The sequence below is a fragment of the Ursus americanus genome, chromosome 13 (assembly GCF_024610735.1).
Source record: "Ursus americanus isolate L20-20 chromosome 13, mUrsAme1.1.p, whole genome shotgun sequence".
Lineage (NCBI taxonomy): Eukaryota > Metazoa > Chordata > Mammalia > Carnivora > Ursidae > Ursus > Ursus americanus.
In genome coordinates, this window is record NC_142139.1 from 53,310,425 (window position 1) to 53,334,645 (window position 24,221).

At 34.5% G+C, this 24,221-nt stretch overlaps 1 protein-coding gene across 1 annotated transcript in view; it reads right to left on the bottom strand.

Moving 5' to 3' along the window:
- SPOCK3 (SPARC (osteonectin), cwcv and kazal like domains proteoglycan 3) overlaps positions 1-24,221 on the bottom strand; it is a 447,562-nt gene that overhangs the window by 149,153 nt on the left and 274,188 nt on the right. Inside the window, exon 6 of the mRNA XM_045798692.2 lies at positions 5,703-5,817. Within this exon, the coding sequence (XP_045654648.1) occupies positions 5,703-5,817 (115 nt within the window). The remainder of the gene's footprint in view (positions 1-5,702; positions 5,818-24,221) is intronic.

Sequence of the window (24,221 nt, forward strand, 5' to 3'; positions counted from 1 at the left end):
AGGCCAATATTACCTTGATCCCCAAACCAGGCAAAGACCCCATCAAAAAGGAGAATTACAGACCGATTTCCCTAATGAATATGACACCAAAATCCTCAAAAAGATCCTGGCTAATAGAATCCAACAGTACATTAAAAGGGTTACCCATCATGACAAGTAGGATTCATCCCTGGGATGCAAGGATGGTTCAACATTTGCAAATCTATCAGTGTCTTAGATTTTATCCAGAAAGAAAAATTCGAAAATCATATGATTCTCTCAATAGATGCAGAAAAAGCATTTGACAAAATACAGCATCCTTTCCTGATTAAAACCCTTCAGAGTGTAGGGATAGAGGGTACATTCCTCAATCTCATAAAAACCATCTATGAAAAGCCTATAGCAAATATCATTCTCAATGGGGGAAAAGCTGGAAGCCTTTCCCTTAAGATCAGGAACACAACAAGGATGCCCACTCTCACCACTATTATTCAACATAGTACTAGAAGTCCTTCCAACAGCAATCAGACAACAAAAAGGGATAAAAGGTATCGAAATCAGCAAAGATGAAGTCAAAATGTCTCTCTTCTCAGAAGACATGATACTGTATATGGAAAACCCAAAAGAATCCACTCCCAAACTATTAGAAGTTATACAGCAATTCAGTAATGTGGCGTGATACAAAATCAATGCTCAGAAATCAGTTGCATTTCTACACACGAATAATGAGACTGAAGAAATAGAAATTAGGGAATCCATCCCATTTACAATAGCACCAAAAACCATATGTTACCTTGGAATTAACCTAACCAGAGATGTAAAGGATCTATATTCTAGAAACTATAAATCACTCTTGAAAAACATTGAGGAAGACACAAAAAGATGGAAAAATATTCCATGCTCATGGATTGGAAGAATTAACATAGTTAAAATGTCCATGCTACCCAGAGCAATCTACACTTTCAATGCTATCCCGATCAAAATACCGAGGACATTTTTCAAAGAACTGGAACAAATAGTCCTTAAATTTGTATGGAAACAGAAAAGGCCCCGAATCACCAAGGAACTGTTGAAAAGGAAAAAACAAAGCTGGGGGCATCACAATGCCGGATTTCGAGCTGTACTACAAAGCTGTGATCACAAAGACAGCATGGTACTGGCACAAAAACAGATACATAGACCAACGGAACAGAATAGAGAACCCAGAAATGGACCCTTGGCTTTGGGCAACTGATCTTTGATAAAGCAGGAAAAAACATCCGGTGGAAGAAAGAGTCTCTTCAAAAAATGTTGCTGGGAAAATTGGACAGCTATATGCAAAAGAATGAAACTTGATCACTCTCTCACACCACACACAAAAATAAACTCCAAATGGATGAAAGACCTCGATGTGAGACAGGAATCCATCAAAATCCTAGAGGAGAACATAGGCAGCAACCTCTACGACATCGGCCAAAGCAACATTTTTCATGAAACATCTCCAAAGGCAAGAGAAACAAAAGATAAACTGAACTTGTGGGACTTCATCAAGATAAAAAGCTTCTGCACAGCCAAGAAAACAGTCAAAAAAACTAAGAGGCAGCCCACAGAATGGGAGAATATATTTGCAAATGATGCTACAGATAAAAGACTGGTATCCAAGATCTACAAAGAACTTCTCAAACTCAATACGCGAAAAACAAATAAACAAATCATAAAATGGGCAGAAGATATGAACAGACACTTTTCCAATGAAGACATACAAATGGCTAACAGACACATGAAAAAATGTTCAAAATCATTAGCCATCAAGGAAATTCAAATCAAAACCACCTTGAGATACCACCTTACGCCAGTTAGAATGGCAAAAATTGACAAGGCAAGAAACAACAATTGTTGGAGAGGATGTGGAGAAAGGGGATCCCTCCTACATTGTTGGTGGGAATGCAAGTTGGTAGAGCCACTCTGGAAAACAGTGTGGAGGTCCCCTAAAAAGTTAAAAATTGAGCTACCCTGTGACCCAGCCATTGCACTACTGGGTATTTACCCCAAAGATACAGACAAGTGAAGAGAAGGGCCATATGCATCCCAATGTTCATAGCAGCAATGTCCACAATAGCTAAATCGTGGAAGGAACTGAGATGCCCTTCAACAGATGACTGAATTAAGAAGTTGTGGTCCATATATACAATGGAATATTACTCAGCTATCAGAAAGAACAAGTTCTCAAAATTTGCAGCAACATGGACGGCACTGGAGGAGATAATGCTAAGTGAAATAAGTCAAGCAGAGAAAGACAATTATCATATGATTTCTCTCAACTATGGAACATAAGAACTAGGAAGATTGGTAGGGGAAGAAAGGAATAAAGAAAGGGGGGGGGTAATCAGAACTGGGAATGAAGCATGGGGACTATGGACTCTGAGAAACAAACTGAGGGCTTCAGAGGGGAGGGGGATGGCGGAATGGGATAGACCGGTGATGGGTAGTAAGGAAGGCACGTATTGCATGGTGCACTGGGTGTTATAAGCAACTAATGAATCATTAAACTTTACATCAGAAACCAGGGATGTACTGTATGGTGACTAACGTAATATAATAAAAAAATTAAAAATATATATATTAGCTTTATCATCTGAAAGTCTAAAGTCTTTGAATGAAGTTGATTAACCTTCCAAACAATCATTCTGTGTTTGTGACCAAGTGATAAACTTAAAAAAAGAAAATTGTGACTAGGGGCAAGAAAGCAATACACGATAGGAACCTAGAAGCCTATGGCCTTTGTAATCTTGATTTCATGGGTTCACGAAACAGAAAAATGTATAGTTAAGTTACCGATTGAAGAGGGTACAGTGTGCTTATTTACCTATGTAAACTCAGAATCTGGAATTTCAAAAATGTAAGCTATTTTTTTTTAAGATTTTATTTCTTTATTTGACAGAGAGAGACAGCCAGGGAGAGAGGGAACAGAGCAGGGGTAGTGGGAGAGGAAGAAGAAGGCTCCTAGCGGAGAAGCCTGATGTGGGGCTCAATCCCAGATCACTGGGATCATGCCCTGAGCCGAAGGCAGATGTCCAACGACCGCGCCACCCAGGCACCCCAAAAATGTAAGCTATTTTTAAAAAGTTTTGTTACTTGACTGTATACACTTTGACCAATTTGTGGATATCCATTATTGAATACATTAGAAGAACAGAGGAGAAATTAATCTTTTCTACTCCACAAAGGAAATACATTTTTATTAGCTTTTATAGATTATAAGTAGCTCTGAAGAATTTATTCTGCTTTAATATAGTGAAAACATAACATGGTGTCAATTCGACCTCAAATGTAGGAAGTCAGAAAGATTTAAAACTGTTTCATTGTGGGTAGTTTCTGCCTCATTTTTCTAAAACAGAGATGTTATTAAACAGAATTTCCTGCACGGCCAAAGTCAGTCTACCGAAGGCATGCTTCTAATGTAAATGACAGTTGAAAGATTAGAAATGATACTGAACTAAGTTTTACATTTCCCATGTCTCCTGGCCTTTGGCACTGTGTAGAAATGATATTCATAATTTTCTGTACTGCTTTTCCACAGCAGCTAGCAAAATCCTGTACTCTCTTTGCCCTGACAATCCATCAGAACAGGATTATTTTAAATTCTTCTTGCCTCTTTTTCCACACATAATTGAACACAAATGATCTTTATCCCCTGACGATATGACTTTAAGAAAAGTTTCCTTCTGGACATATTAATACAAACATGGTACAGAGAATCTAAGCAACATGAAACATAATCATTATTTACTCAGAAGGGATCCTCTTCTCAAATGTTTTACCTTCCATATTTAAACCATATTAAGTTCCTTTTGCAGTTTGTGGGAGGATAGGATAAATTGATCAACATCAAACATCAAATCTATCTTCTCATTCAAAAGTAAGTTCAAAAGCAGTGAATCTTATTAAAGGGAAACCTTGTCGAAGAGTGTGATGTACTAGAGGGATATGCTAATTATGACACTCTTTTTCAAATGTTCTTAATAGCCTCCAATGAAAAGAATGAGAAATGGATATTGAATACCAAGGTAGGATTCACTTTGTACCTGAAGTGATTTTCAGAGGAAAATGTATTAGATTATATAAATAGGGAGTGGGTATGAGGAAGGCAGAGATATTAAAGTAGTTCAGTTGAAGGAAAAGTGTAATTAGCTCTTAATTGTGTGGGGGTTGATTAATATATTCAACGTCATGCTGAATATCCTAATTTGGACTATGCTAGAAAGAGTGGATTGGGGAAATAGGGGCGTGGGGAATCCAGAAGGAGGCAAGCTCTGAAGCTGGCCATAGGCTGGTGTAAGGAACCAAGGTGAGGCTTAAAGAACAGGGCTCTTGGAAGGCATCTTAGACCTTTTCTTCCACCACATGTTGTCTTTGTGCACATTGCCTAATGTTTGAGCACTAGCTCACCATGGATTTGCAAGTCAATTTACTTTTGAGTATTAAAATTGACTTAGTTGTCTTATTAAGGTGATATGATAACATAGGTTTTCATTTTTAAATTATCTTAAATATTGCCTAATGAATAAAGACATTATATAATAATATTAATATTATTATTATATTATATTATAAATATTTAATAATTAAAGTTCAAAAGTTTTCTAATCACTATATTGTACACCAGAAACTAATATTCCACTGTATGTTTACTAACTGGAATTTAAATGAAAACTTAAAAAAACCCCTATATCTGTACTAAATATTTATCATAGTACTATCACACGCAATATCAAGTATATCACGCTTAACAAAATACCTACTTTATATCATATGAACTTCATATTCACTAAGATTTTTCCTATCTTCAAATCGATTATTTGTATTTTTCATAAGAAAGGGCAACAAAACTCAATTCTCTGTGTTAAGGACCCACAAAAATAACTATTAAATTACAAGATTCATATGGTTGCAAAATATAGGATAAGTGTTGATGGTAATGCTCTATAAAATAGTCTTTGACTTAAAGGAACATCTGTTCCCTACATTTCCTTCCTTATCTATAGCTGTGAAGAACTGAAACAGCCAAAGAGATATTTTTAAAGGCATTAGCAGCATCTCAAACATGTAATTAATACTGTGTAAACTACAGTAAATAATCCACAAAGGTCAAATCACATACAATAACACATAGGGAGTTTAGATGCATCTCCTTATTTTATTTTATATTAGACATCAAAACAATAAAAAGAAAGATATAAGGACTCCAGACCTAATCAAAAAAAAAGTTTAATTTACGAAATCATTCCAGTGTGAAATTTTACAAACACACACACACCCAAACAATATATGGGGTAGACATTTTTAATTTAAAAGGATTGTACTAAGTAACTAGTTTCACATCTGATCAAACTACTTTATCACTTACTACTTTACCACTGACTTGCTCCAAAAGAAAAAAAAAGGAATGCCAAACACATTTTAGACACAATAATTTATAGAAGGGATTGCTTTAGATTTCCTATATATGGTGAACATGTAGAAAAGGAACATCCCACTGTTACTATCAAGATAAATAGAAATCTGTAGAAAAATATTACATACTATAATACTTGAAACTAAAAAAGCAAACAAACAAAACTTCATCAACAATGTAATTACTGTTAGGCAGTAAACTTCATTTTATATTTAATGACAACATATATTGCAAAACATTTTAATAGCGAAAACGAATGCAAAACTGTAAATAAATTTTCATCACTTACCTCTCTTAACATTTCTGCTTGTACTTGTGGACTTATCTGAAGGACATGGGCAACGTCCTTCACATTTGACTGAGATCTGTTTTCCTAAGACACATGCCTGATACTCTAGTTTGCACTGTATACAAAGAGAAAAAAAAATAATTATTTAGGTACATTTAGTTATATCAATAGAAAGTCAAGAAGGGGACAATAGCACACTGGTGATTCTATTATACATGCTACAGAAAAAAAGACGAATAGTATGGAGGGAAGAACATTACACCCGATTTCAACTCTATGAGTACTAATTCCTAAATGTGGCATTTGGAGGTAGTTTCCTAAATGTTCTCAGCCTTGACTTTCTCATATGGATCATTGGGATAATAACACTGAATCTACAGAGTTTTAAGACTTCAACAAGTGGTTTTCCTAGAGCAGTAGCTACCATGAACTGGGCTCTCAGATGTTAACAAAGTCCGAATGAAATTAGTCAGTCAAAATTATTATGACACATGAAGTTTTGTTTTGTTTTGTTTTCTTTAGTTTGGCTTAATTGTGTTTTGGTTTTCTTTGTAAACATTACTCTTTGTAGCATTTTAAGCCTGAATATCCTTAACTCATTGTTAATATTTCAGAACTGCACAATTTTACATGATTTAAAAATTATAAACCTACTCCATCTTTTAAGAGGCAATAATTACCTTCCTACTCTAAAAGAAATAGATCTTGCTAATTCTGAAGTAATGTGATTTCTTTAGTGGCTACATCCATAAATTTCCTCAGTGCAAATTATTTTAAAATTAAATAGGGCAGACTTTCTGGCTCCAATCGACAAATGCACCAGTGACTAATTTAATTCAGCTTCAGCTGATACCAAGAAGCACTGAATACACCCAATGACTAATTAGATTACTCATATCTGTACAGCATTTTTTCTTTGTCAAATAACTCTCTAATGGACAGGCAAAATTCATAACTAGCCTTCAACAAATGAGTTAAAATTATTACACTTGGAATATATATGTAGTGGCTTGATGAGCCTTTTTGGAGGAATAAACTCTTTCAAAGAAATCATTTTTTTATTACTATTCAATGTTTCAGTAATTGAAGGAAATGATTTTGACTTGTAAAATTACAATGAATTTTAAATGTAATTAAAATGCCCAATGGCTAATCAAAAGTAGAAATAGATGAGAAATTACGAGCACTTTAATGAAAGCCAGATAAGTTGTATAAAACTTTGAGGCCTCAAATGCAATATTTTTTACTCTAACTTCTTTTAACTTAATATTTCAGAATCCTGTATCTGGTCATATGAAAATTCTGACTCATGACATAATTTAAGAAAAGTTTAAGAACAATTGTAAATGGTATGTGAACAAAGCCAAAAGTCAATATTAATTACAGCTAATATTAAATTTTAAATTTGAAAATATGTTAGCTTCCTTCAAAGATGTGTTATGCCACACTCATTTACATTCTAAATGTGGTTTATTTTAAAAGTGATTTTTTTATTCAAAGAAAGTGAAAGCCTGAAAATAATTGAATGAACAACAAAAATACATGAGTTGTGAGTTAAATTTAAATTTCACCTCTTAAATAACTTTCTTTGACATAACAAAAATTTTCTAAGCAGTCTAAAATTTGCATGTGATGAAATTATAGTTTTGAAAAAGAATTACTTTATAAATAAAACAATTTATTTTTCAGAATGGTTCTACCAAGCACTTTTTTTTCTGTATACATTTCTGTAAACACCAACAGAATCAGAAGGATAGCAAATCTACCCCATGTTTATAGTTAAAAGACTCTACTTCCTGTAATCAGAAAACCATTTAGTTTTATTTACTTATGGATTGATTTTCAAAAAACATCATCCTGAAGAATTTTATTCAAAGAATATTAGGACATTAAAAGTACTATTTTAAAATATTTTTTTAGTGACACCCACTGATTGGATTTCTAATTAATGACATTCAATTTACTTAATTATCACAAAGCTGAAATATTTATAAAGGTATAAGTGAACTAAAATATCACATAAAGGGCATGCTCATTAGTTTTATAATTACCAAAAAATGGAAATGCTGTAGAGAAAGACATGATTAATGTATTCCTGATTATCTAAGACCCTGAGCACTGAGAATACTTGTTAGGAGTTACTGTGAAAAACAAGCCTGCAAAATGATTTTTCAATGGTCAAAGTTGACACTTGTCAGGGAAAGTAAGTTAAAGTCATTTGTTTAATCACAGGATCAGAGAAGAAAATATGATCTTACTATAGGAGAGATCTGGTTGGCCCATAGAAAAGACCCCAACCATCAGGGTAATAAATGCTGAGTCAGGCTATTATTACAGATTTTTTTTAAGATGATGCAATCACCATGGCCTTGTCAGGGGGTTTACATTAGAAATTCTCGGCTGGGGTAATTTGCCCCCAGGGGACATCTGGAAACATTTTTGGTTGTTACCACTGTGAGGGAGGGATTGCTGCTGGCATTTTCTAGAAGCCAGAAGTGCTGCTAAACATCCTTCAAGGCACAGGTCAGCCCCCCAAAATAAAGCATGATCTGACCTCAAATGTCAATAGTATCCTGATTTAGCTCTGACAATGAATAATTAACTAAACTCTCAAGATCCCATCCATACTCCCTTAGGAATTTTTTCTTGGTCATTCATTAAAGTAATGCAATAAGATTAAAAACAAACAAACAAACAAACAAAAACAACGGTATAAATAAACTACCAGCTACAAGTACTTAAATTATCTAGAAAAAAATCAGAAAAGACAAATCAGCTAACACAACCAAATACACAGCTCATAAATGATGACTTTCACTGAGGTATCCCTATGTGTCAAACACTGTGTTAAGCAGTTTGATGCATTAAATGTTGATCAATGAGCTAAGACAGGTGTATTTTTTAAAATTAAGTCTTTCAAGTGAAGCTTAGAAAACTTTATGCAACTGATCAAAAATGCATGGCTAAAATGGGATTTGAGCACTATTTTATAGTGCTTTTCATGTAGAACAAGTATATAATTAGCAGTAGCAAAAATGGCAACAATGTTCTGCTTATTATAGTGATAAAAATTTTGATTCAAATGAAAGAATAAATTGGGAATTTGGAATATTATGAATTACTTTTTTTTTTACTGTTTGTTTTAATCTACATTGGACTAATAAATTACATTACATACCTCTAATACCTTAGACAACCAATATCTTAGACATGATCTGAACTCTCATGAATAGAATTCCTAGTAGTCTGCTGTAGCTAACCCTTCTGCAAGTACATGTCCTCCACTTGAGTTTTTCTGATCCCCGCTCTGTGTTTCCCATGCAAAGACAACCAGAGGAGGAAAAAAAAGACTTGATTTAGACTTGAATCCTTCCATTCATTGGGATTTACCAATTACATACACATGTTATTGTAGCATAAATAACAAGCAGGGAGTTAGGCATAGCAAAAACCTTTGGCACCTTATGTACTCAAGTGGACACTACCCCACTGTTGTCTCTGTTTGTCATTCTACTTTTCATTAAGAAATGACACCCTATTTATTTTGGGCAAATGTCTCCTTTTCTCACCAGAAACTTTATTTTGGGAAACTGAATTTTACATACCAATGTTATAGCACACCTCTTACCACAGGGTCAAAGTCCTGTGACATAAGGCATTTTTATTCAGATCTAAGGAGAGAGAGGTAGATCCTTTATAGGGACAACATTGGAGATGTGAGCACAGATGCTATTAAGCAAAATCAAAATGAGGAAAAAACCAACAGAGTCCTGAGAACGTTAAAGTCCTTAATTTAAGCAAGCTTTAAGGTGATATGCAAGTCAATTCTCCCTTATACCTCAAAATGTTTCTATCAGACATTTAGAAATTGGGTATTATAAAGACTAGTTGAATTTAAGCTGGGATGAGATGACATGAGGACAATATGGACTCTTTAACCCAGGTTACTAAATTTATAATCCCTGTCATGTAGTCATGAACCAGTTAAAATATTGCACCAGTTGGCAACTAGACTATCTGACTAGGGAGAACAGCCAGGAAAAAATAAGGCAACAGATGTATATTATTTTTTGAATCAGTATATCCCTGACTTTCCAAACAGGAATTATTATTGCATATATTTTATTTTTCTCCCCAAATTAAATGCATCTCAAAATATCAAAAAGAAATTTCTCATTTGGCGCAGACCTTACAATATCTTACAGTGCACCATGAGTACATACCAAGGAGAAAGCAACTTGACACATGGATTATGGACTCAGAACTGATCCAGTACTGTGTTTTGAATGGTTTCTCTCTGAAGAGCACCTGAGTATGTACATGGCATGGCTATATCACATTCCGCCTTAAACTCAGTTTACTCCAACATAGTCCTAGAACGTCAGGATTGTATATTCCCTCATCTCAGCTGAGACTGTGAAATACATGCATATAAAGAAACCTTACTGTTGTTTATATGACTAATTGATTTATTTAGTTGAGTTATAAGATCACATGCTATCAAGCGTCTCTGATTTTGTGATCTATGTGCACAATGCAGTGTTCCTATATGCATTTTCCTCCTTGGTAGGCTGTTGTTGTAAACAGGTATCCTAGACTGCAAAATCTGGTAACAAATTTAAAAATTTTAAGAATAAAAAATACAGTGTGTTTATTTTATAATTATTTCCTTCTCATAGGTTGTACTAAATTTTGTCATCAAACCAAAATTCTTGTTTAAATTATTCCAGACAAATGTTGCTTTCAATTATGAGTAATAGTTTCAATTAAAATAAAGCCTACAGAAACACATTGTTTGATGATTGATATAATATATACATAACATTAATGAAGTCATTTTAACTTACTTTGATTTTTATTTTCATTATTTATATTAGTATAAAATATGGGCATTGACAGATAACAACTCAAACTTTCCAGAAGGGTGCAGAGTGGTTAAAAATAATTAAGAAATGGATGAAAATAGAAGGTCATGATACCAAGTACTCCAAAAAATTACAGTTATATATGAGAAGAAATTATTTTTACATATACCAACAGGAGTAAATTTTTTTAAAACGAATGGCGATAAGGGGCACTTGGGCAGCTCAGTCAGTTAAGCATTTGATTCGGTTTCAGCTCAGGTTAGGATCTCATGGGTTATGGGATTGAGCCCAGTGTGGGGCTCTGCTGTCTGCAGGGAATCTGCTTGAAGATTCTCTCCCTCTGTCCGTCCCATTTGAGCAAGCCCTCTCTCTCCCTTTCTCCCTCTCTCAAATAAATCTTAAAAAAAAAAAAAAATTGGAAGAATGGTAATAAGTAACAAGTGATGTATTTTAAAAGAACACACAAGCAGATGAAAGACTCAGGACAGAAAGTGAAATTTAGCTAACAAGAAAAAAGATTCTGGAGACCAAAGTTTTCAATGACTTTAACAATTATGTAAACATAAAAATACTAAGGTGTGGTACCTTGGGCATAGATTTCAATGTCTTTGGGGTTTACACATTTAAATTTTTATATTAACTATTTCAATGAACACAAAGCTTGAGGAAATTTCTTGTTAATTAAGCTTAAGAAATACCAAGAACCTAATTAAAATTATGTACTATTCTTATAGCTAAGATATATGCTTAATGGTCTATAGCCCCTAAACAGTTTTAGGCACTGGTAGCAGTGATAAACTTTGGAATATGCTGGAAGGGAAAGATAGGGAAAGAGTGGTACATTTAGTTTTGACAAAAAGATACAATCACATAAAACTTAGTTTTTCCACTGTGTAAAGCTTTCCTCTTGAGTAAACCTGGGAAGACATTACTTCCAGAGTACCGTCTGTTGACTCACTACAGGAATACGTGCTCATCTAAGACCACAGGTCATCATACACCTTTGGAAAGGAAGAATCCTGGCAACGTCGACTGTGGAAAAGAGCATGGACCTGCTAACTGGGGTGATCAAAACATTGTGAAGGATGAGTTTATATAGAAAAGGTGAATATAAAAAGGAAAACAAGGATAAAGTGAGACATAGACAGTGGAAGCAATAATTTATTAAATATTATAAATAAACAAGTATCCTTCTAGGATACACAGGCATACAAATATATCTATAACTAATTCTAAGTGTGTCTCTCTATATATTTAAAATATATTAATATATATAAATATATATTAAAATATATAAAATATATAATCAATGAAATATATACATTTTTTAAAACTAAGGAAAAAAAAACCAACATGAGTTCATACTGATACGTCCAATTCCAATCCAACATCTCAGGATTCTTTCCAGCCTTCCATTTTCCATGTTTGTAAGTATTTTCTCCAACAATAAGAAACATAAATTTACTTATATGATCAGTCTATTTTCTTAATTGCCCAAGAGAACAATCTCACAGCTTCCTGGCCAGCTCTTTAGCATAGAAATTCCAGCAACATTCCCCACTAAATGCCCCACACCTCCATGCTATATTACAAAGTTCACCCCTTCTCTATTCACCACTGTGCAGTGGATCCATTAACTTTGGGCCAGGGAGGGGAAGAAAGGAGCCCAACTTTTTTTTTTTTTTTTTTTTTTTTTTCCCCTATAGCTTCACTAATTACTAAGAGAAGAGTGCTGGAATCTTAGGATGTGTGAGTGAGATTTGATAATGTCTCCCTGTAGAAATTGCTCTACAGATCTTGAAACCATTTTATTATATACATACAAGATTAGATTTATTCTATTAGATTTTCTAGGTGAATTAACATGATAATTATTTTGTAGTAATCTTCTTTATCTTCTATGACTTTCATTGGGAAATCTAGTTTTTCTGACACTGTAGAGCTACCCTACTATTTTGTACTATTGGAAGACAAGTCCCATTAGATCTCCTGTGTTTCTGTACATCTTAGGAGCAGAAGCATTTGATAGCCTTTTGTTTGATATTGTATCTTCAACTTTGTTTGTATGGTAATATCCTTGCAAGGTAGAGATAATTCTGCCTTCTATCTGGAAGAAACGGCAGATTTGTTTGCTTCCCAGTAAAATAAAAATAATGTCTCCCTATAGTGCAAAGTTTGAGCAGGCTTGTCTGCAGCCCATTATGAAATAATCCAGCTTTCCTTAGCTGGGTACAAACCCAATGTGTGTGGAACATCCAACTGGGTTACTCTGCATTGTCCTGTGGGACTTATGGGGAAGGAGAATTGATGCAAACATAAACATTATTCTTCCTGTGTCGTAAGTAATAAGTTGCTTTGTCTCTGACCTGGAAGTCTTAGGTCTTCTGCCAGTATTCATAAACTGTGGCATGTATTTGCACGTAGGGTAAAAATCTCAGATTTTTCATAGTTCTTTTGGCAATGAGGATGGGATGCTTACAAAGATACGGCTTTCTGGAAGTGAAAGGACACTAAGCCGCATGGACCAGATCAGAAGATATGAGAAGATTGTCCATGATCCAGGAGACAATGTTCTGGATGCTCTCACCTGAGTCATCAGCCAAAAGTGGAAAAAAGGATCACCCGCTGTTCTGCTATTGAAAATTCTGAGCCTGAGCAGCAAGAAGTAAGATTGGCTAAAACGGTTCAAATAGTGCTTTGGTTATTTCTCACTAGCCTCCAGGCAGAAGGAGTGATGTAGTGTTATCTTGATATTAGTGTCAAGGTTTCTCTATTTCCAAATGTGACAGATGTCATGTACACTCATCCAAATGTACTGAAGAACTCTGGGGTAAGTGAGAGATTTAAAAATGCGTGGCTATGTTGGATGCAAGCGCCATCCATCACTCCTGGTTCTTTTGGGGAAGGTGACCCTAGATTCAACGGATGGGGTTTGGGCACACTTACATATGGAAGGTAAGCCAACATGACCTTTCTTGTGGGGATCTTTGGACCAATTCAGTGCATGTTGCTGTCGCTTCTCCATCTGAACATGTACTAGGTATTGATGTGCTATGTTTACACTTTGCTGTCTGATAAGCATCAAGAAGGATCCAAGAGCCAAGAATTTTCTAGTGGGAGAAACTTCTTGCCATTTGTCACTAGCAGGTACTTATAAACTCTAATGTTCCCTTATAGCGTTGATGCCCTGTTGTTGGAGTCAGAGGCTTCAGTCTCAATAACTCCAACTGCAATATTAAGCTTCTGTCAGCAAGAATGGCTGAATGAACTCCTGACAAAATTCAGAAGGCTGTTTGCTAAGTGAAGTGTTCTTTTTTTTTTAAGACTATTTGGGTGGATTCACAATGCTCAGTCTCACCAGTAGTGAAGGAAAACTGTTATCTCTTTGGTCATCACCACCAAAAAGCAGTCCCAGCACCTAAAAAAGTTTATAGATACCTATTTTAAATATTCAGGTGTTTGCTTTCCTTCTTCTAATAGCAACCTCAGGCTGGCCTGGTTGTTCTACCCTGCAGGTGACAGGCTGTCCAAAGGGGACCTTGGGAGTTTAAGCTTAATTCTGACTCAGCCACCTGGATTGTCTTGTTGGATTGACATGGTCCTGGATCGCACTGCTCACTAAGTCCCCTGACAGTAGTCCATGCAGCTCAAAGTTGGGAACACAATGTGTCTGTCTAACTTTTACTTCCCTTGTCCCTGCTGGACTGGACTCCTATAGGTGTGATATTTATGTATAGAGTTTAGAAGTTGAGAGGAAGAAATGGGGAATTTTAATTTCTGTAATGGGGCGCACTAATTTTGTGTTTATGGAGGGAGAACAACAACCTCAGCACAAAGGGAGGGAACACATGAGACCCTGAGAGAAATGGCCAAGGGAGAGACATTAATGATCTTTTGTCTTTCAGAGCCATCCTTATTTCTTTCCTCCTCTAAGAATGTGCCCTTGTATGGTTTTCCCAAGGCGTTGCAAGTGCCTTAAACTTAACTGCTGGATTTTCCTTTCCCTAGACATTTCCTTCTCTATTCTGCTTAACCTGAGAAATCTATCAGAAAGAGGAAGGGATGGCACCAGCTCCTGAACCTCCCACACAAAGCACCTGCCAATACCTCCCGAAGTCTTTCCCACCTTCATTCTCAGTCATTCAGTGAGATGGCTCAATGCCATCAGCTGGTTGCTTCGAAAAATAGGACAGGCTGAACAGACTGCTTTCAAGCATCAGTCCAAAAACAAGGAGTAGAATCAATTATTCTAATTCAATTGGAAAATCAAGCATCTTCGAGTGGGCTTGAAGGTCACATTTGATGTACTGTCAATCTGTGTCCCAGAAAAATGTAGTTCTTACTTGCAGGTCACACCAGTTTTAATAATATTTTGTTTGCAGGACACCATGTGCACTGCTGGGACTGTTCTCTTGAATGGAATCCAGGCATGAATATGCCTCCGTACAAAAAACACGGGGATTTGCACCTCAGCAGTGGTCTAAGAGAACTTCACCTGCTTAGGAAGCACCACCAGATCAGGTAGTTCTCAGAAAACCTAGATCTCTCCTAAACGAATCTACACTTAGTTATTCAGTTCCAGGTGGCATACCGGACTCATTTTTTATGAGCACCTTGCAGGAATTTCTCTCTATAACACAAGGTATCCAATTAGAAAAGTTGATATAAATTTGTCACTGATCTTAAGTGAAGTGATCAATGTTACCACATTGTTCCTAGAAGGCATTCAGGTCACCCTCAATTCATTGACCAGGGTTTTTTTTTGGCAACTGTCCTAGGTTCCTCCTTGCAGGCCAAGTGGGAGTCTGTGCAATCACTAACGCATCCTGCTACACCTGGCTTAAATCCTCAAGCCAAGCACAAAGACTAAGACAGAAAAATTGAGGCAAAAGCCACCTAGATTTCTAAAGTAAACCTTGATGGTTTGTGGAATTTGTTCAGGTGATTGGGCCAGGACCCCAGAGTGGGAAGGGAGACATTGTTGAGGTCAATATTGTCTGTAGGTTTGTTTCATTCTTCTGCTTGGAGCTTCCTTGCTGTTAGCCTTATATAAATACTGCATGAGACAAAATAAGTAAATTTGGTCCCAGCATCTGTTGATCATATTAGTTGAAATGTTTGATGGAGTGAACTTATAGGTAAATTCTCTGGAAGCCAAAAAGATGTGGAAATGAGAAATGGGATATTGTTTGGAGGTAAGTCTTCATGGGTCACTCATATTTCTGCATATCTTGCAATCAGAGGCCTTGGCTATTTTGTTCTGTACAATATTTTCAAGCACTTTTGTGTAGAAAATTCAGATGACAGTTACCTCTGTTTTTAAAATCCCATTAATCCTGTTGAGATAATTTTTGTTGGTGTAATGATATAATATTTTAAACTTTTGTTTTCTGGTTAGATTTTATTTAATAATCTGTCATTTTATTAAAATGTATCTAGATTTGAATTTCTTCTTATTTATCTTACTTGGTACACATTGTACTTCCTATATTGTGGATTCATGCCTTCCAACATTTCTGGAAAATGTTCAATTTTTCTTTTATTATTTTGCTCCATTTTATTGTTTCTGGTTTCTCCTTTAGTTTTCAGAATAATGTTTTATACATTTTAATTATATTTCCTATTCTTTATTTCCCTTTTTGCATCATTTTTCTGAAGTATTTTCTGAAATATGTGAGCTGTTTTTCTGAAATACACACAAACATATATAATTACATATATAACAGCTTATTCTTGTTAAGTATATTTTCTGTTTTATACATATACACCTATATTCACATACACACATATATTGTAGGTCATTAATTTTCTTCATCTAATCTGATATTTAATCTATCCATTTAATTTTAATTAAAAAGTTTTATTTTAATTGAATAAATTATATTTTGTTCTTTTACAAATTTAATATTTTTGAAATTATATTGGTTTTGTTTGTGTATTTCAATACCACTTTGTCTTTAAACATTCAACATTAAAAATATTTTATATAGTATCTGTATGTTTCAATATACCTAATTATTTGTCTAACGATTTTAGTATTTTAGATATCTGAAACTTAAACATGGTTGTGCTATTATTGTTTTTGGCATTGTTCATTCTTGCTCATGTTGTCTTTTCTCATTTTGTTTATTGGTTTATTTGTGTTATATAAGCATTTCACTTCCATTTGTAATATTTATTTACTTATGTGTAAGCAAAGAGTTGGCAGAATAAAATCTGGGGAATCCTTAGGAGCTTGAATTACCAATACTTTTCTACAGAAAGAATTTATGTTGGGGCTCCAAGTATCAGGAATACTGCCTACGTAAAATCCCTTAACTTTTATTTCTTATACTGGAGCTTTCCTAACCTCTGCTTGGAGGTAGTGTAGTCCAAAAACCCCAATGCCTAATAGAGCAAGTTCAAAGGTATAAATATGATACCATAATAATAGCCTATTACCCAACGCTACTTCAGAGAGAAATAGGTTACTTTTCATATTCTTAGTTCTCAATGACATATACTTCCCACTTTATTTTTACTGGTGGTATACCTGTTTAGACGATCTTCCAATTCATCTACATCACAATATTTTCATATAAAACCTACTCTAACATTCTTTTGCAAGGTGTTCATCTTCAAATTTCCTGATTCTAGCTATTGATAGTCTTTTATTTTCTCCTAGTTTCTATATTATAATTTCTTGCCTCCCAGTTTCAATTTGCTTTTGTTTAACTGGCTTGCTTCAGATGCAATAGCATATTTAATCTCAAAAATTTAATCCATTGCCAATTCACATACCAAAACTAATTTCCTTGGTAGAGCACATGTAGGGTGGAGCAAAATTAAAGACATTACAACATACAGTGATCATAGAGTATATCTACAGAGATTGTGGGAAAATATATAATCTGCCACATAGTCACTGAAAAGGGTATTGCAGCCACATATGACTGGATCAAAATCTTTTAGATTTAGATTTACTGATTATCAATATTTCAAAGACAAATGTGTGAAACATAGATTTGCCAACTTTTCATCTTCCTACCAGAGTTAAAAATAAATAAATACATAAATAAATAATTAAAACATATAATATCACTTGAGTTTTGTGAAAGGCCACTTCAGCAGAGTCACTAATACAAAAATAAAAATGTTATAATCTCAAAAATACATCAAAATATAAATTTAGGAGTTAGTTGAAACTTTATCCCAGACTCATTGAATCACAGCCACCAACATATACAACTCAAGAGTCTTCAATAAGCCAAGAAAGTATGCGTATATCTGTGTTGAAGTTATAGAGAGAGGTATAACATAATCCATAAAGCAATCTCCTGGAGACGAAGGGGCGGATATTTAGAGTATGGAGAGAGATTAGAGCACTAACACTCAAAAATACAGTGTGCTCACTTAACTTCAAGCAAGTTGCCTTCCAAAGATAATTATAGTGTTAAAGTATACTATACTAGAAAATAAAAATGAGGTTAAATTTCTTCAGTATAATACAAGTTGCAGAAAAATGATTTAGTGAAATAATTTAGAAGCAAGGCAAAAGTGTCCACTGCCACAGCAATAACATATTGCATTATTTATAACTGAGAAGGTGGAAGAATTGTCTGAATATTTAACAATAGAAGCAGTTAGTTTGCTCTAAGAATCCTTTTATAGACATGTCACATGTTTTTCATGTTTAAACTTAATTTTCTTCATTTTCCTTTTTCTTTTTGGAAAACAAAAATCATTCATTGCTATAAATTATTTCCCGTACCTTTTTGTGTACATTTAAATACACTAATAATATGAATTAGTATATATAAAACACTAAATACTCAACACTTCATATTGCATACATGTAGACTAGTCTGAGAAAAAAATAAATTCAGGATTGAAGAGCAAAATAATTAGAATCTATTTTTACTAGATATTATCCTTATGAAATTTCCTTATGAAAATTTAGTGATTATATCTACTTGTTCATATTCAACTGATTAAGAAATTATATTTCACCTTTATTTGGTAGTGATATTTAACCCAAACATGTAATATTTACAGAAGAAGAACGTATTAGTTAGTTTCTCCTGAATGAATATTTTTTTGGTTAACAAGAAAATTACATTCAAAGTTCACCTTCAGTTGACATCCCAGGAAATAACTATTGTCCATAGAATGCTAAACACCGAACACTAATAAATGACTCCAAACTTTCTCATTTCTGTCAGCTGAGTTTTATGCTTATCATAACTTCACTTTTTTTGTTCCTAAAGTCTGTTCCAATAAGTTAATATCATAATTGTATAATTTAATTAAATATGACTTAATATGCTTAAATATCAGTGCATAATACAGGGTTGGGTTTCCTTGAAAACACTGTTGAATGTCTCAGATCCAATGAAGGTGAATATTCTTTACAAAGTTCATGTCTAAATAAATATGTGCAAAAAAATCCTAAAGGGCAGGGAATTGAGTTTTGTAAAAATTAAATAATATTCTACCCATAAGGCTGTCTTTTAGATTCTTGCTACATTTTAAGTGAAAATTTAGGAATTCACTTATTTCCCAACAACTGAAAACAACAGAGGTTGCATTTTGTGTTTCAATATATGCTGAGGGGGTAGGAATTGGGAGTGTTGGAAGCCAAATCAATGTAAAGGCAGGAAAGCTTTTCTGACAATTAGAACTCCCCACAAATATAGACATTTATCTCACAGAACATGATATCTTATCAGGCACCAGCATGTTGTGTAGAAGTTTGTACTAGATGTCCTATTGAGTTCCTTTCAAATCTCAGATTTTATGATAAAGTTCAGTCATATTATTTCCTCTAATGTTCAGTGGTTTTATAAGCGCTTCTCCCAGTAAATGATTCTGTTAACATGCTGGAGTGGTAATCTTGATCAAGTTGGCATACCTAAGCCAAAAGTACAACCTAGCCTACAGTGAAAAGCAGTTCAAATAGGAACAGTATCTATTTCTCCCAGCATAAAATTATCTCAGCTTAGACAAAGTATTCAGAGGAAGGTACATCGGATCATTAAATACTAAATATTAATAGATACAACACATCAAAATGGTGAGGTGTCAAGAAACTTTTTATCTTTTACAATGTACAGAGGGCTACTAGAATTAGCAACTATTATTAAGAGAAAGTAATAGAATGCCTCAAATATGGAAAAAATAAAGAAAAATAAGACATAACAGTATGTTGAAACAAAATGGAATTTTCTCAAGATGCAACAAAAAGTAAATGCTTCCCCATCAATGTTATTGTTGTTCTAGTTTATTTAAACAATAAGAATTCAAAAGTAATCTGTAGGGATGCAAGAATCTGAAGGGATACAGCAATGGTTCTCGAGTATGCCCACACATAAAAATCACCCAAGGAGGGGTGTCTGGGTGGCTCGGTCAGTTAAGCATCTATCCTCAGCTCAGGTCATGACCCCAGGGTCCTGAGATCAAGCCCCACATAGGGCTCCCTGCTCAGCAGGAGCCTGTTTCTTCCTCTCCTCCCCACTTGTGCTTTCACACTCTATCTCTGTCACTATCTGTCTCTCTCCCTTAAATAAATACAATCTTAAAAAAAAAAAATTATCCAAAGGCTTTTCAAATTTAGATTCACAGGATCCAACCCCATACCCATTTAAGTAGCATGTCTGTAGCCAGAGTTGGGAGCTTCAGTATAAAATGGTTAAGCTTTCTACTTGCCTTCCCTGAACACACACATACACACACACACACACACACACACACACACACACACACACACACACACAATTTCTTATAAACAATGTTAATTCCTAAAGAATTCACCATTATTAAGTCCAATTGCCAAGCAGTGCACAACTAAGTATGAAAAAAAAAAAAAAAGTTCAAAATCATCCAGTGTGTTGTCCCCAGGGAGTTTATATTACCGATGCTATGCTGAGTTCTAAAACATTAATATTATTTATTGACTTCTGCCCAGCAAATGTAGTATCCATTTTACACAACTCAGTGACAAATATATCCATGGTCTAATATGGATGCTGTATTGGAGAACAATTCCTAATTCTTACTGAAGCAATACAATCAAGATAGACTTTGCCTGAAGTAAAGAAACAAAGACCTTTATCTTTTGTGTCAATTTCAGGAATGATTACCTCTCAAATAACCTTGAACACACTTATATTTTGATTTTTCTGGCATGGCTGCATTTAAAAGAATTCAGAAAACATTTGTTCTTTTAAAAAGAAAGATGGACCAGTCTTCTATAAAAAGTGTCAATCGTTTTTTTTATAGGAAAAAAATCAGATGTTACAAAAATAGTTCTTATGAAAAATCACAAAAGTTCCAATATTTTTTTTCAAGTAAATCAATTTTTTCATAATTTTTCATCCTTCCTTTGTCTTTTTGCGTACATTTTTAAAATACTCTGCTGAGGATTTCTAGCAGACAAGCTGATAAGTCGAGAGCTTGAACTCCAATAAAATAAATATTCCAAATTGGTCACACTGTGTGATGAAATGTACTTTCCAAAATTATATCTTAGTTAGGGTATTTGACTAAAGTCTTCCTTTGGATACCTTGTGATAGCCTCTTTTTCACCCCATACCTCAACTCCTGCACCTATTGTATTTTGTAATGACCTCATCTCCAATTAAGTTGTACAGTGGAAACATGATTTCTAACTTCCTCTCCATAAAGTGAGCTGAAGGTAATGAGGAAACATTGTGGATCTAAAATAGAATCTGAAAGAAAATTATTTGTAGTAGTAAAACAAACACACAACTGTATATGCAAGGGAGCCAAAATACAGAAAGATGACAGGAAGACCCAGAGAACAGGACTGGGCTTCCGCCCTGGACGTAAGGTCCCACGCTCTGGGCTGATAGTACCGGGCTTCTGGCCAACATTGAACATTTCGGGAATACTTAGCTGAGGGATTGGAAACCTCAGGTAAGGAGTTTCAGGGACCATACTAACCCTAGAATTTGGAGTTCACCATTCCTATGAATGCAAATGCCCATGAGTCCCCCAAAGCTGTTTAAGTCTCTCCCTGTCAGAATTTGCTAAGCCTATTGACAAAGTTGAGTAATATAAGACCCAAAATATATATCAGTGACCCCTGCACCAATCTTCTATTTACATGTGGTAAGTAGATGCAGGAGAAAAAATAAAATTACCATTTCAAGAAGGCCTCTGTGGTCTTTACTCTTGATCCAGTATCTAAATAGCCTAGGGCAATACTTTGTCTTATAGAAAAAAGAAGAAAAAAAAAAAAAAAAAGGTGAGGGCCTTATTCTGAATTTCAAATTCTATAAACTTCTAAAAAGTATTATTAAGAATCATTTAATAGAAGTTCTTACTGGGCTAAGATCTCCATTTACTTTGCACTGTTTTATACAGCTCAGCCTCACTGCTCTGAGTATTGGTGGTCCAAAGTGGAAAAATCACCACGTTAAATTAGAATCAACAGAAATGAGGATGGTGATTTGGGACTTACTAAAAGCTCATATTCATTTGAACCATGTTCTTTTCGCTTTTTTTTTTTTTTTTGTCAACAAGACATGTATTGAAAGTGATATGTATGCAAATAAATATTAAAATAATAAAGCAATATTTATTATTCAATGGATTACTCAGAATGGTTACAATTCAATAGATTACTTAGAATGGTTTTATTAACAATATTCATAAAATCATATGATTTGTAAGTTGGGGGGGTCTTCAAGGGTGCTTAGTAAAAAAGAAGAAGAGTGGGAAAACCCCACAGAATTAGAAATACATGTGAATCAATCTCCTTATAATAGGTATATTTAATCTTGGATGGGAATATGATTGTATTTCTCCAAAATCATCAAGAAAGTCCTCCTGTATGGTTCCAAAAGGAAGAAATCACTCATGATTATAACTTTGTGTTCTGTGAAACTAAATTCAAGAAACTGATCATCCACTAGGAGCATCCTTAAGAGATCCCCTTAAACAGGTGGTAGACTAATGTTAGCACACTCCAGGGACACCCTGGACATAAACATACTAGTACCTCCACCACATCTACTTCTAATTTTGAAGAAAGACAGGCTTATCCTAGCTAGATGCCAGTAAAAATTACAGTCCCTCCCTTGATTCAACCTGTTCAGTCATCAGTGTTCATCAAGTACAATTAAGATTAAAACTTGCTTGCCATGTAGCTCTACCCACCAATCTAAATATTACAACTGCAACCTTCGTTGTCATTGAGTAAATCAGTATCATGATTTACACATTATCATGTAGGATTTGATAATATGAGATAGATTCATTCTCCCTTGTGCCAAAAACATGAATTTTCTTAACTTGCAAAGCTGAGACTCTAGACCATGATGAATGCACCAAGATCAAGGTCATACTGAAATGACCAGTAAAATTCTCCATTCTCTCCTAGCAATACACACCTTTAAAACCTCAGCAAATTAGCACATTTCAGGAACGATTACCTCTCAAACAACCTTGACCACACTTATATTTTGATTTTCACCAAGATAACACAGTACTTAGCACCAAATAAGTACTATGCATCTATTTATTGACTAAATGAGTCTATCTTATTATTGCAGTGCTATTGTTAAAATTAATGATTATAAATGCAAGTGAAACTTGCGAGGACATATTTACTAGGAGAAGGGATGGTTCATAAAGAGGTATCTACAAAACAAAATGTTCATGTAGCTAAATATTTTTGGAACTCCCCTTACAGTAAGCAAACTCAGATATGAACTGAGGTAAAGTTACTTTGTAGTTTTCATGTATTGATGTGAATATTCATCTAGTTCCTTAATAAGATATTAATATGTTTAATAAAAGGGCAAGGTCCCACTGGAGACACGGTACAATATGCTACATTATCTTTTCTAAAAAAGATGTATTTTTTTTTAAGATTTTATTTATTTATTTGACAGAGATAGAGACAGCCAGCGAGAGAGGGAACACAAGCAGGGGGAGTGGGAGAGGAAGAAGCAGGCTCATAGCAGAGGAGCCTGATGTGGGGCTCAATCCCATAACGCTGGGATCACGCCCTGAGCCGAAGGCAGACGCTTAATCGCTGTGCCACCCAGGTGCCCCCAAAAAGATGTATTTTTGAAAAATCTAATTTCATAAATTTATCTGGCCCCAAAGTTGCATGTAAGAGCTTGTGAGCCTACACTCCATCCTGTCACATAATTAAAGACAACTTGTCAATGTCTTATTAGGTAAAGTTAATAAAATCTCCTATATATATGAATAATATGGGACACCACATAAAGAGGCAGAATAATGTAGAGGAGAGAACAGAGACACAAAATCAGAGATGGCAACACATCTTGGTTTCAATGTCAGTAAATATGTGAACTTTGCTATATCTTTCTGATATTTAGTTTTCTCATTTGTTAAAAGAATTTTTGGAGGTTTTCTAGTAATACTATAGGAAATAACATGAGATAAAAGAAGTAATGATAATGACAGATGGTAGCTGCTATTGCTGTTATAATGATAATAATTGTTAACATTATGGTATGACATGGTTACATTTCTGACCTCTTTCATAGTAGCAACAAAGGAAATGTTGCTTTTAATACTGGAGTGCTCAAAGTGTTCACAAATTTAGTATTTCAAATTTTAAAAATTCTGATATAGGAGAAACAAATACACATTATGTCAGATTCCAAACCCACGAGAT